Source organism: Anomaloglossus baeobatrachus, chromosome 11 (genome assembly GCF_048569485.1).
Source record: "Anomaloglossus baeobatrachus isolate aAnoBae1 chromosome 11, aAnoBae1.hap1, whole genome shotgun sequence".
Lineage (NCBI taxonomy): Eukaryota > Metazoa > Chordata > Amphibia > Anura > Aromobatidae > Anomaloglossus > Anomaloglossus baeobatrachus.
Window position 1 is genome coordinate 97,997,783 of NC_134363.1, and position 13,722 is coordinate 98,011,504.

The following is a 13,722-nucleotide window of genomic DNA, read 5'->3' on the forward strand; positions in this document are numbered from 1 at the left end:
GACTGAGGGAATGCAGGACGTCATAAACCCAGGGCCGATATAGCGCCTCGAAGGGTCGGGCGCGCTTGTCTATGAACATAGAGAGTTTGGCCAGCAGCGTCAATCTGTGATCCTCTGGGGGAAGGATGCCTGTCAGGATGAGGCCAACTCTGCAACGGAGGAAGGTGACCACCTCAACCCTGATCCTTGAAAGAGCCTTGGAGCCGAGAAGAACCCGAAGGGAAGTATCTGTAAGTGGAAATGAAGCATGGCCCCTCCGTGCAGAACCGCAATTTTGAGGAACTGCCGGAGACAAGGATGGAAGGGCACATGGAACTAGGCGTCCCTCAGGGCAATCGAGGCCAACAGGTGGCGGAGACCGAGCAGGGGAACAACAGAGTTCCCAGACTCCATTCATGAAACGACGGCATCTGACCCGCTGGAATTAGACGCCTCAGATAGATGAAAAAAAACCGGACGTCTCCAGATGGTGTGTCGCGGAGGCCGGGGGGGGGGGGGGGGGGTTGGTTGGGGGAAGAGACCAATAGACCCTCTGAGAAGAGCTTGTAGGACCCCTGGCCAGGCGGAGAAGGCCCGCCACTGGGGAAGAAAGGCAGAGAGCCGTCTCCCCACCCGAGCAGACACACTGTTCGTCATGCTGAGGACTTTGTGGATGGGAAGGGATGAGAAAAGTACTCCCCTCACCCAAAGGGTAGTTCCCACGGTCAGACTCACCTCACCCCTTGGGCTGGGAGGCCCGAGGTATCGAGGGACGAAATGACCGTTGCCTGGAGGGTGTATCCGGTTGGCCTGACGATCAGTCGCCCTGTCCAGAATATCATCCAGGGCAGGCCCAACCCTTAAACAGACGGGAGCAATCCGCAGTGTGGAAGTAGAGTCCCTACTCCAAGCCTTAGCCTAGAGCTCGTCTGTCCGAGTTAGACAAGACTGAGGTCCTGGCAGCCAGGCGGACCGACTACACAGAGGTACCTGTCAAACTAGTTGCCTTCCTAAGGGAAGGGATTCCAGTACTCAACCCTAGGAGCACCCCAGGAAATGAGCCTCCACTGGTCGAGCCTCCGAAGGAGGGACAGGGGGACCGAAGAGGAGGCAGTATGGGCCCGATGGGAGACGACGAAGCCTCCCAGGACTTCTTCCTGAGACTCCTGACCTAACGATCAGATTCCCAAGCTGGTAATCGTCCGCAAGGGGGAGTGCTGTTTGTAGAGCGACCTTGGCCACCTGCATGGGAATCTCCCAAAGCAACCCAGAACTCTCCAGGGGAAACTGTGTCAGAGGACACTCCAGAAAGCTCCTCAAGGAAATCCCATTCTAGAGAGAAGATCCAGGACAGTAGCATGCCCAGTGGTTTTTAGGTCCGCGAATATTTCGCCCCGAACGGAGGGGAGGACCTACTCATCCTCCAACCCCATAGTGCACCCAACTGCTCCATTAAGATCCCCCAATCATCTCAGGGAAAAAGAAAAGACCGGTCAGGCCTCCCGGAGGAAAACCTTTATCGGGACCCACCGAGGCGGAATCAGCCTCAGGATCAGACGACTGGAGGTAACTGTTTTGTGGCAGAAGGGTCAGCAGCAGGGAGGGAGGCCAGCGAGGCCTGAAGCTCCTGTATCAACATGGACCGTAGCTTGGCACAAGGGACGGTGTCTATACACACGATGCCTGCCCTCTCCACTCAACGGAACAGAGAGGCGTCATCAGACCAGGCAGCCAGCCCATATCCTGACACAGCAATATCCAGCAGTGTCCACTGAGATTCAACTCCCAGTAGCCCATGGAAGGGACAGACGTACACTGCTGGCAAAGTTTCCGTTGCACACTTGTCAGACTTGACACAAATACCAGCAGGCACATCCTCCTGGAAACCACTCACCAAGTCAGCCTGATACCAGGCATAAGGGACCGTCCCTCAGCCTCTTACTGAAGCAGGGGAAACGCTGGGCTCTGCAGAAGCATAGGAAGACCTGACAGTGCACACAGAAGAAACCTTACCGTGGTTCTGATGCCTTCCGGGCAGCCTTCCTGTGGAAAGGCCTGCCCCCCCAGCGACTGGTAATGTTCCCCGCCTCCTGCAGCAGGTCCCCGACAGGCCGTGTCAGCGGCGGCGTGTCCTCCACGCTGCCTCCGCAAACCGGAAGCGCTCAACCGGAAGTTCGCAAGACCGGAAGTCCCGCCCCCGGGAGCACTTCCGGATCGCTCCGGCAGCGTGCATGCAGGAAGCGGCCGGCGGCTCAGGGAGGACGCCGGCCGGGGAGCTCAACAGCCTGCATCACCCCAGAGGAGGTTCCGGAAGGCTGGAGCAGCGGTCCCCCACAGCGTGAGGGAACAGCAAGGGAGGAGCGGTGAAGGCCCGACCGATGCTGTCCGGCTTAACGTAACAGGGGAAGAAAAAAAAAAAAAGAAAAAATATTATACTGTAGTTCGCCGGCCACCACAGCATAGGAGAAAATAAAAACCTCTCCATGCCCCATGGGGACAGGAAAGACACTGGCTATGGGAGGTGGGAGGGTCCTTTTAAACCTCTTGAACTTCCTGTCCCAATTAGGGCGTGGAGAGACAACCTCCTATGCTGTCGTGGAAGGGACTAGAGAAATAACACATGCGTTTCTCTTTGCAAAAACAGGATCCGCTTTTGCAGCAAAAAACGTTCAGGACGCATGTTAACACGTAGTGTGAAAGCAGCCTTATACAAGTCAAAAAAAAAATTGATCCAGCCCTGGATTCTTTTTTTCACCACATTTCGACTGATGGCAAACTTTCAAAACAAGAAACTGAGAATGGGTTGCACTTTTCCAGAAAAGGTGGTGCTCCAGCTGCAGTCTTAGGCTAGGTTAACATTTCCGTCAATTTGCATCAGTCAAAATCCGCGACTCTAGTAAACAACGCAATCAGGCGGATTCCGTTGTTCCCATATACTTGTATGAGCGGCAGATTGTGACGGATGACTCTGCATTGCATCCTCCACGCGACTGATCAGTCGTGGAATGACTGACCGTCAGGCGGCAGGAACAGCATGTAGCGTTTGAGCAGCGGAATCCTTTTGATTCCGCTGCGCATGCTCTCTTTCAGCAGCCGAACGATCAGCTGATCGCCCGGCGGCCGCCTTCTGTGAGCGATCAACGGATTGCCCGGCTAATGAGAGATCAGCTGATCGCTCTCATTAGCCGGCCGCTGGGAGATCATCTGTTCGCTCTCAAAAGCCGGCGGCCGGCTATTGTGAACGATCAGCTGATCGCTCGCTCTCACGTTTTACAACGGAATACGACAATGAATTCTATTCTTGTCATCCGTTGTACAACACATTAGTCACAAGCGTCAAGCAACGCATGTGACTGATGCAAAACAACGGCAATGTGAACCTAGCCTTAGGCTGAGGCTACACGGGGATTAGTGCAAGTCTTCGCATGACGCTCGGAGCACAGCGGGAGCCGAGCGTCATTGCGACTGTGGTCTGATCGTGCAATCAGACAACAGCTGCATAGGGGAGGGATTTATTTCCCTATCTCCGCCGTTGTCGGACGATGCGATAATCGCACTGCACTCGCGTTACACCGCTGTAATGCGAGTGCAGTGCGATGTTTCTCTCGCCCACATAGACTTGTATGTGTGCGAGTGAAACCGGATCGCATTCCACCCGCAGCAGCATGCTGCGATTGTTTTCTCAGTCCAATTAGGGCTGAGAAAGAATGGAGCTGCCAAATAGAGTAATATTGGTCAGAGTGGAATGCAATTTTTTCTCGTACCACTCGCTCTGTATTACTCACCGTGTGTGCTGACCCTTAAATCACCACTCAAGTTTTTCAGCGATGGAGGTGAGATTTAAATATAAGCTCCTGGTAGTGTACCCAGTCCCCTGTTTTTGGTGCGTTTTTTTGCAGGTTGGTCACAGTATTTTTAAATTCTTTAACAGCAATAAATAGATAATTTATAATGGATAGATATATAATGGATATATAGATGGTTAGACAGATAGATAAATAAATAGATGGATAGACTGATAATTGATGGATAGAAAAATGGATAGATAAAGGATAGATAGTTAGACAGATAAATAGATATGGATAGATAGATGGATAGACAGATAATGGATAGAAAGAAAGACACATGGATAGATAATAGATAAGAGTCCCTGTGAGGACACTGCAGTTCTCGCGAGCGGTAATGTGTTAACATTACCGACCATGAGAAATGACCTGTAGTTACCCCTGCAGCATCGCTCACTGAACGTGGCTGCATTGAGTATGTCAGTCGAGGCTGGATTCAAGCATCGTGGGACCTCGGATTACGCCGAAGCTGTGTGTTGGGTGGGGTGGGGTGGGGTGGGTAGGGATAAGTAGTGAAAGAGGGAGCTTTTTTGTTTTATTTAAAATAAAGGATTTTTTCGGTGTGTGTTTATTCACTTTACTTACGGGTTAATCATGGAAACTGTCTCAGACACTGCCGTGATTAAGCTAGAACTTAGTGGCAGCAATGCGTTGCCATTAACTCGATTGCCACCGCATCACGGCAATCGGGATGGGCCGGTAACATGCCGGGACTGTCGCATAATGGATGCGACATTCTCGGGGCAGCTGTGTGGGCTATTCTCGGCTGGAGGGGCATTAACCCTGGCCCTCGCCCTCCCCAGCCTGAGAATACCAGGCTGCCGCTGTGTGTTTACGTTGGCTGGACTGTAAAAATACGGCGGAGCCTACTTTTTTTTGTTTTTTATTTTTTGATATGTACGTTTGTTTTGTATGTGCATTCTAGGTCTGTGTCGATGTGTGTGATCTGTGTGTTTACTCTGCTTAGGTTCTTCCTTTCATGACATCACTTCCCTGCAAAACGCAGGGCAGTATTGACCATTATGTCCTGAAAAACGTGAAATAACGCAGGAAAACGCAATGAACCGCACAGAATTTGCTACCTGCGTTATTCCCTGCATGATTTCGTGATTACATTACAGTCAATGGAGTGAAATAATGCAATTAGCTGCAGAAGAAGGGAATTTTGTTTACTTACCGTAAATTCCTTTTCTTCTAGCTCTAATTGGGAGACCCAGACAATTGGGTGTATAGGCTATGCCTCCGGAGGCCGCACAAAGTACTACACTTAAAAGTGTTAGGCCCCTCCCCTTCTGCCTATACACCCCCCGTGCTCCCACGGGCTCCTCAGTTTTGGTGCAAAAGCAAGAAGGAGGAAAAATAATTATAAACTGGTTTAAAGTAACTTCAATCCGAAGGAAACTCGGAGAACTGAAACCATTCAACATGAACAACATGTGTACACAAAAAAACAGGGGCGGGTGCTGGGTCTCCCAATTAGAGCTAGAAGAAAAGGAATTTACGGTAAGTAAACAAAATTCCCTTCTTTTTCGCTCTATTGGGAGACCCAGACAATTGGGACGTCCAAAAGCAGTCCCTGGGTGGGTAAAATACCTCGTAAGAGCCGTAAAACGGCCCTTTCCTACAGGTGGGCAACCGCCGCCTGAAGGACTCTTCTACCTAGGCTGGCATCCGCCGCAGCATAGGTATGCACCTGATAGTGCTTCGTGAAAGTGTGCAGGCTCGACCAGGTAGCCGCCTGACACACCTGTTGAGCCGTAGCCTGGTGCCTCAAAGCCCAGGACGCTCCCACGGCTCTGGTAGAATGGGCCTTAGGCCCTGAGGGAACCGGAAGCCCAGCCGAACGGTAAGCTTCGATAATTGGCTCCTTGATCCACCGAGCCAGGGTTGATTTGGAAGCCTGTGACCCTTTACGCTGGCCAGCGACAAGGACAAAAAGTGCATCCGAGCGGCGCAGGGGCGCCGTACGAGAAATGTAGAGTCTGAGTGCTCTCACCAGATCTAACAAGTGCAAATCCTTTTCACATTGGTGAACTGGATGAGGATAAAAAGAGGGTAAGGAAATATCCTGATTGAGATGAAAGGGGGATACCACCTTAGGGAGAAATTCCGGAACCGGACGTAGAACCACCTTGTCCTGGTGAAAAACCAGAAAAGGGGCTTTGCACGACAACGCTGCTAGCTCAGACACTCTCCGAAGAGAAGTGACTGCTACTAGAAAAACCACTTTCTGCGAAAGTCGTGAGAGGGAGATATCTCTCATTGGCTCGAATGGTGGTTTCTGAAGAACCATCAGCACCCTGTTTAGATCCCAGGGTTCTAACGGCCGCTTGTAAGGTGGAAAGATGTGACAAACTCCCTGCAGGAACGTGCGTACCTGTGGAAGTCTAGCTAGGCGCTTCTGGAAAAACACAGAGAGCGCTGAAACTTGTCCCTTAAGGGAACCGAGCGACAAACCCTTTTCCAGTCCAGATTGAAGGAAGGACAGAAAAGTAGGTAATGCAAATGGCCAGGGAGAAAAACCCTGAGCAGAGCACCACGACAGGAAAATTTTCCACGTCCTGTGATAAATCTTGGCGGACGTTGGTTTCCTAGCCTGTCTCATAGTGGCAATGACTTCTTGAGATAACCCTGAAGACGCTAGGATCCAGGACTCAATGGCCACACAGTCAGGTTGAGGGCCGCAGAATTCAGATGGAAAAACGGCCCTTGAGACAGCAAGTCTGGTCGGTCTGGTAGTGCCCACGGTTGGCCGACCGTGAGATGCCACAGATCCGGGTACCACGACCTCCTCGGCCAGTCTGGAGCGACGAGGATGGCGCGGCGGCAGTCGGCCCTGATCTTGCGTAACACTCTGGGCAACAGTGCCAGCGGAGGAGACACATAAGGGAGCTGAAACTGCGAGCAATCCTGAACTAAGGCGTCTGCCGCCAGAGCTCTGGGATCTTGAGACCGTGCCATGAACGTTGGTACCTTGTTGTTGTGCCGGGACGCCATGAGGTCGACGTCCGGCACCCCCCAGCGGCAACAGATCTCCTGAAACACGTCCGGGTGAAGGGACCATTCCCCTGCGTCCATGCCCTGGCGACTGAGATAATCTGCTTCCCAGTTTTCCACGCCTGGGATGTGAACTGCGGATATGGTGGAGGCCGTGGCTTCCACCCACATCAAAATCCGCCGGACTTCCTGGAAGGCTTGTCGACTGCGTGTGCCGCCTTGGTGGTTGATGTATGCCACCGCTGTGGAATTGTCCGACTGAATTCGGATATGCTTGCCTTCCAGCCACTGCTGGAACGCTTTCAGGGTAAGATACACTGCCCGAATTTCCAGAACATTGATCTGAAGCGAGGACTCTTGCCGGGACCACGTACCCTGAGTCCTGTGGTGGAGAAAAACCGCTCCCCACCCTGACAGACTTGCGTCCGTCGTGACTACTTCCCAGGATGGGGGTAGGAAGGATTTCCCCTTCGATAATGAAGTGGGAAGAAGCCACCACCGAAGGGAAGCTTTGGTCGCCTGAGAGAGGGAGACGGTCCTGTCAAGGCGTCGGCTTCCTGTCCCATTTGCGTAGGATGTCCCATTGAAGAGGACGTAGGTGAAACTGCGCGAAAGGGACTGCTTCCATTGCTGCCACCATCGTCCCCAGGAAGTGCATGAGGCGCCTCAAGGGGTGTGACTGGCCTTGAAGGAGAGATTGTACCCCTGTCTGTAGTGACCGCTGCTTGATCAGCGGAAGCTTCACTATCGCTGAGAGGGTATGAAACTCCATGCCAAGGTATGTGAGCGATTGGGCCGGTGTCAGATTTGACTTTGGAAAATTGATGATCCACCCGAAACTCTGGAGAGTCTCCAGGGTAGCGTCGAGGCTGTGTTGGCATGCCTTTTGAGAGGGTGCCTTGATCAACAGATCGTCCAAGTACGGGATCACCGAGTGACCCTGAGAATGGAGGACCGCTACTACAGTAGCCATAACCTTGGTGAAAACCCGTGGGGCTGTTGCCAGGCCGAATGGCAGTGCCACGAACTGCAGGTGTTCGTTTCCTATGGCGAAGCGCAAGAAGCGCTGGTGCTCTGGGGCAATCGGAACGTGGAGATAAGCATCTTTGATATCGATCGATGCAAGGAAATCTCCTTGGGACATTGAGGCGATGACGGAGCGAAGGGATTCCATCCGGAACCGCCTGGTCTTTACGTGTTTGTTGAGAAGTTTCAGGTCTAGGACAGGACGGAAAGACCCGTCCTTCTTTGGGACCACAAACAAGTTGGAGTAAAAACCGTGGCCCTGTTGATGAAGAGGAACAGGGACCACCACTCCTTCTGCCTTCAGAGTGCCCAGCGCCTGCAGAAGAGCCTCGGCTCTCTCGGGAGGCGGAGAAGACCTGAAGAATCGAGTCGGGGGACGAGAGATGAACTCTATCTTGTAACCGTGAGACAGAATGTCTCTCACCCAGCGGTCTTTTATTTGTGGCAGCCAGGCGTCGCAAAAGCGGGAGAGCCTGCCACCGACCGAGGATGCTACTAGAGGAGGTCGAAAGTCATGAGGAAGCCGCCTTGTTAGCGGTGCCTCCAATGTTCTTTTTAGGACGTGACTTAGACCGCCATGCATCAGAGTTCTTTTGTTCTTTCTGAGACCTTTTGGACGAGGAGAATTGGGACCTGCCCGCGCCCCGAAAGGACCGAAACCTCGCCTGCCCTCTCCTCTGTTGGGGAATGTTCTGTTTGGGCTGGGGTAAGGATGTATCCTTTCCCTTGGATTGTTTGATGATTTCATCCAGACGCTCGCCAAACAGCCTGTCGCCAGAAATTGGCAAACTGGTTAAGCGCTTTTTGGAAGCAGAATCTGCCTTCCATTCCCGTAGCCACAAGGCCCTGCGGAGTACCACCGAATTGGCGGTCGCCACCGCCGTACGGCTCACAGAGTCCAGGACAGCATTAATAGCGTAAGACGCAATTGCCGAGGTCTGGGTGGTAATGGATGCCACTTGTGGCGCGGCCGTGCAAGTGGCTGCTTCAATTTGCGCTTGACCTGCTGAGATAGCTTGCAGCGCCCATACGGCTGCGAATGCTGGGGCAAAAGAAGCTCCGATAGCTTCATAGATGGATTTCAACCAGAGCTCCATCTGCCTGTCAGTGGCATCTTTGAGCGAGGCCCCATCTTCCACTGCAAGTATGGATCTAGCCGCCAGTCTGGAGATTGGAGGATCCACTTTGGGACATTGAGTCCAACCTTTAACCACGTCCGGGGGGAAAGGATAACGTGTATCCTTAAGGCGCTTAGAAAAACGCTTATCTGGACAAGCATGGTGATTCTGGATTGCCTCTCTGAAATCAGAGTGGTCTAGAAACATACTCTGTGTCCGCTTGGGAAACCTGAAACGAAACTTCTCCTGCTGAGAAGCTGACTCCTCCGCCGGAGGGGCTGAGGGAGAAATATCCAGCAACTGATGGATGGACGCAATAAGATCTTCACTATGGCGTCCCCGTCTGGAGTATTAAGATTGAGAGCGCTCTCAGGATCAGAATCCTGATCAGCTGTCTCCGCATCATCAACCAAAGATTCCCCCCGCTGAGACCCTAAACAATATGATGTCGAGGGAAATTCTAAGCGAGCCCGCTTAGTCAATCTGGGGCTGGGGTCTAAGTCAGAACCCTCAGACTGGGATGTAGGAGATACCCCGGGAGGACATTGTTGGTCCAACTGAGGGGGGCCCGGGAACAACGATTCAACAGGGTCCCGTTGCTGAGATACCGGCCTGGACTGCAAGGCTTCTAGTATCTTAGCCATAGTCTCAGAGAGTTTAGCAAACTCAGTCCCCGTCACCTGGACAGTGTCAACAGGTGTCTCCCCCTGGGCCCCTCTTAGCATAGGCTCCGGCTGAAGAAGTGGCACAGGGGTCGAACACTGCACACAATGAGGGTCAGTGGAACCTGCCGGTAGTGGGGTCTTACAAGCGGCGCAGGCAGCATAATAAGCCTGTGCTTTGGCACCCCTGCCTTTTGTGGGCGCCATGCTATAGTTTTCCTTGAGTTACACAAAAGGGTATATAGCCAGAATGCACTGTGCTCATACAGTGTAAAGTATATATGATACACAAATAATGTACCAATACACTACAGCACCATGGGGCTAGCACCAACAGGTGCTGCTTACCAGCCGCCTAAAGCGGTTGTGAGGCCACCAGAGACCGTGTCTGGGTCTCCCAGGACTTGTCCCTCTTCTGCAGCGTCGGTGGAGCTGACAGGAATGGCTGCGGCGTCCTGACGAGATGAGGGAGCTGTGGGCGTGGCCAAGAAAGAGCGCGAACAGGTGCTCACACCGTGCACAGTGAGGGGGGTGGAGTATGTAAATCATACTCCAGCCCTCAGAGCTGCTCGCTCCGTGCAGCGTCCCGCCCTTCCCCCTGCCTGTCAGGGCTGAGGGCAGGAGAAAAGTAAACTAGGCCGCAAGGAAGCCGGGGACTCTAGTAATAAACGCGGCCGCCGTAAAAGCGCGGCCGGCGTGAAAGTCCCCGGCGAACTACAAGTCCCAGCCGCGCCGCAGTGTCCCATGGCAACGGCGGTTAGTGCGGTAGCCCTTACATATAAACACACTCAGCGACGCTGAGTGTGTAATGGCACATATAGACCCGGTCAGCGCCGCGGTCCCCGGTGCACTAGCACACCCAGCAAAGCTGAGGTGATGCCGTGCGCGGTCCCCACAGGGATACAGAGTACCTCCAAGATGCAGGGCCATGTCCCTGAACGATACTCGGCTCCTATCCATCAGGCTCCACAGGAGTTGTGGATGGAGCACGGTCTCAGTGCCTGGAGACCGGTAAGATCCCACTTCACCCAGAGGGGGATGGGGAAGGAAAGCAGCATGTGGGCTCCAGCCTCCGTACCCGCAATGGATACCTCAACCTTAACAACACCGCCGAAGGGAGTGGGGTGAGAAGGGAGCATGCTGGGGGCCCTATATGGGCCCACTTTTCTTCCATCCGACATAGTCAGCAGCTGCTGCTGACCAATCTGTGGAGCTGTGCTGTGTGTGTCTGACCTCCTTCGCACAAAGCAAAAAAACTGAGGAGCCCGTGGGAGCACGGGGGGTGTATAGGCAGAAGGGGAGGGGCCTAACACTTTTAAGTGTAGTACTTTGTGCGGCCTCCGGAGGCATAGCCTATACACCCAATTGTCTGGGTCTCCCAATAGAGCGAAAAAGAAAAGAAGTGACATGCTCATTCTTTTTCTCAAGAAAAGCTACTGAAAGAATTTTCTTTAGAAAAAAAACGCAGTGTGCGCACAGCTAATTTTTCCATAGGTTTTGCTGGGGAATGTCTGCAGAAAGGTTACAACCGTTTTCTCAAGAAATTTCTGCAGCAAAAACGCAAAAAAACTAAAGTCACGAATTAGTCTTCACTTGGTACAGCACAGAACACAGCACTGGTCCTGGGCTCTAGCATTGACAGCAGTGCTGACATCACACTGGCAGCGCTGTAGCCCATCAATACGCTCTCCAGCACAGCCAGACAGGGCCACCAAGCAGCTGTGCCACAGCCACAAGGAATGAGCCCCTCCACGAGTGCTGAGCTGCTGCACCACAGCCACACGCAATGATCCCCTCCAGGAGCACTGAGCTGCTGCACCACAGCCACAAGGAATGAGCGCCTCCACGAGTTCTGAGCTGCTGAACCACAGCCACAAGGAATGAGCGCCTCCACGAGTTCTGAGCTGCTGCACCACAGCCACAAGGAATGAGCGCCTCCACGAGTTCTGAGCTGCTGCACCACAGCCACAAGGAATGAGCGCCTCCACAAGTGCTGAGCTGCTGCACCACAGCCACAAGGAATGAGCCCCTTCACGAGTGCTGAGCTGCTGCACCACAGCCACAAGGAATGAGCCCCTCCACGAGCGCTGAGCTGCTGCACCACAGCCACACGCAATGATCCCCTCCACGAGTGCTGAGCTGCTGCACCACAGCCACAAGGAATGAGCCCCTCCACGAGTGCTGAGCTGCTGCACCACAGCCACGCGCAATGATCCCCTCCACGAGTGCTGAGCTGCTGCACCACAGCCACAAGGAATGAGCCCCTCCACGAGTGCTGAGCTGCTGCACCACAGCCACAAGGAATGTGTCCTTCCACGAGCGCTGAGCTGCTGCACCACAGCCACATGCAATGATCCCCTCGAGCGCTGAGCTGCTGCACCACAGCCACCGCAATGATCCCCTCCAGGAGCACTGAGCTGCTTCACCACAGCCACCGCAATGATCCCCTCCAGGAGCACTGAGCTGCTGCACCACAGCCACCGCCAGATGGAATGAGCCCCCGGAGTGCTGAGTGGCTGCACCACAGCCAACGCTAGCCAGAATGACCCTTAGTGTCATGGAGTAGCCATGTAGCCAGTAGCAGCCAAACTATTCCCCTCCAGGAGTTCTGAGCAATTGTAGCTCAGCCACCATCAAACGGAATGATCCCCCTCCAGGAGTGCTGAGGCTGCAGCACCGCCACCACCATACAAAATGATGCCCCTCCAGGGCCACCAAGGGCCTGCACCCCAGCCACCACCAAGCAGCGCTGCGGCAGAGCCTTACTGTGGACCTGGGGAGGGAGAGTACGGCACAGATTGGCATATAACAAAGTGCCGCTGGAGAAGATGCTGAAAGGAATTTTAAAAAGTCTACAAAAGTTCTCATGGCTTGTTTTAAGGCTACTTTCACACATCCGGTTTGAGCAGTGCGGCTCAATCCGGCTGTGAAACCTATGCAACGGATGCGGCGAAAACACTGCATCCTTTGCATAAGTTTTTACATGCAGCCCGTCCGTTTTTTTCCGGTTGCGGCACGCTACTGAGCATGCGCAGTGGAAAAAGCCGAATGCGGCGACCGGATGCGTTTTTTTCCGCATCGCGCGGCGTCCAAAGGCCATTGAAAAATGCGCCGCAGCGCCCGGATGTGGCGCGGTTTTTTTTGCCAGAGCAAAAAACGTTGCAGGGAACGTTCTATCCAGCCGCGGCATCGGCTAAATCTGCTGCATGCGGCAAAAACCGGACCGAACGCAAGCCCCTGCGGCACGATACGGCACTAATGTAAGTCTATGCAAAAAAAAAATGCAACCGGCGTAAAAAAAACGGTTGCGGTTTTTCTGCAGAGCAAAAACCGGATGTGTGAAAGTAGCCACGGAGCCGGCAGTAATTACACCTGGCACAAAGCCGCACTGTGCTGAATGCTGCCTATTACTGCAGCCTGTGGGACTGGGCTCCTCACCAGGCCCGCACAGCACAAGCCCGGGAGAATGAGCAGGCCGCAGGAGAGCACAGCCAGACAATGGGGGACGCCGGAGCCCTGCGCGCAGGCCCATACACTCACCATGCCTCACGAGGGTCCGGGCCACCAAAGAAGATACCGCAATCTCCTCCGGTGTGTACAGCGCTCCAGTGCGGAGAATCAGGACGGAAGGGCCTGGCAGCAACTACCGAGAAGGAAATGAAGTGACGCCAAGCTGAGGCCTAGCTTATACTCACAACCGCAGGCGGCCTGCTCTATTCTTTACGGAACCCACCCCTTGCCGTCACCGCCTGGTCTCCCAGCACCCAGGCCGCCCTTCCTAGCTTCGGCTCCCCGGCACTAAGCCTCCACGGCCCACCGACACCCCTTCATATAACCTTCGTCTATTTTCTGGACACGCCCACTTCAAACTGTTCTCACTGTCCTATCAGAGTGCTGCGACGTCAAGCATGATAGCCAATTGCCGTAGAGGCAAACGGATTTTGATTCGTAGCGGCGCCTACGCAATGACTGACATTCATAGCGTCCAATAGGAGAGCGCAATGTAGGAGCGCGTCCTCGGGTTGAACAACGCGGGCCTGGATTGGGCGATTTGAATATCGCAAAGTGACGCTACAGTAACTGGGAAGGGAAGTA

The 13,722-nt window shown here is 53.6% G+C and overlaps 1 protein-coding gene across 1 annotated transcript in view; it reads right to left on the reverse strand.

Moving 5' to 3' along the window:
• Positions 1-13,502, reverse strand: part of UBE2S (ubiquitin conjugating enzyme E2 S) — a 58,613-nt gene extending 45,111 nt beyond the window's left edge. Inside the window, exon 1 of the mRNA XM_075329440.1 lies at positions 13,168-13,502. Within this exon, the coding sequence (XP_075185555.1) occupies positions 13,168-13,170 (3 nt within the window). The 5' untranslated portion in view covers positions 13,171-13,502. The remainder of the gene's footprint in view (positions 1-13,167) is intronic.
• Positions 13,503-13,722: the final 220 nt, after the last annotated feature.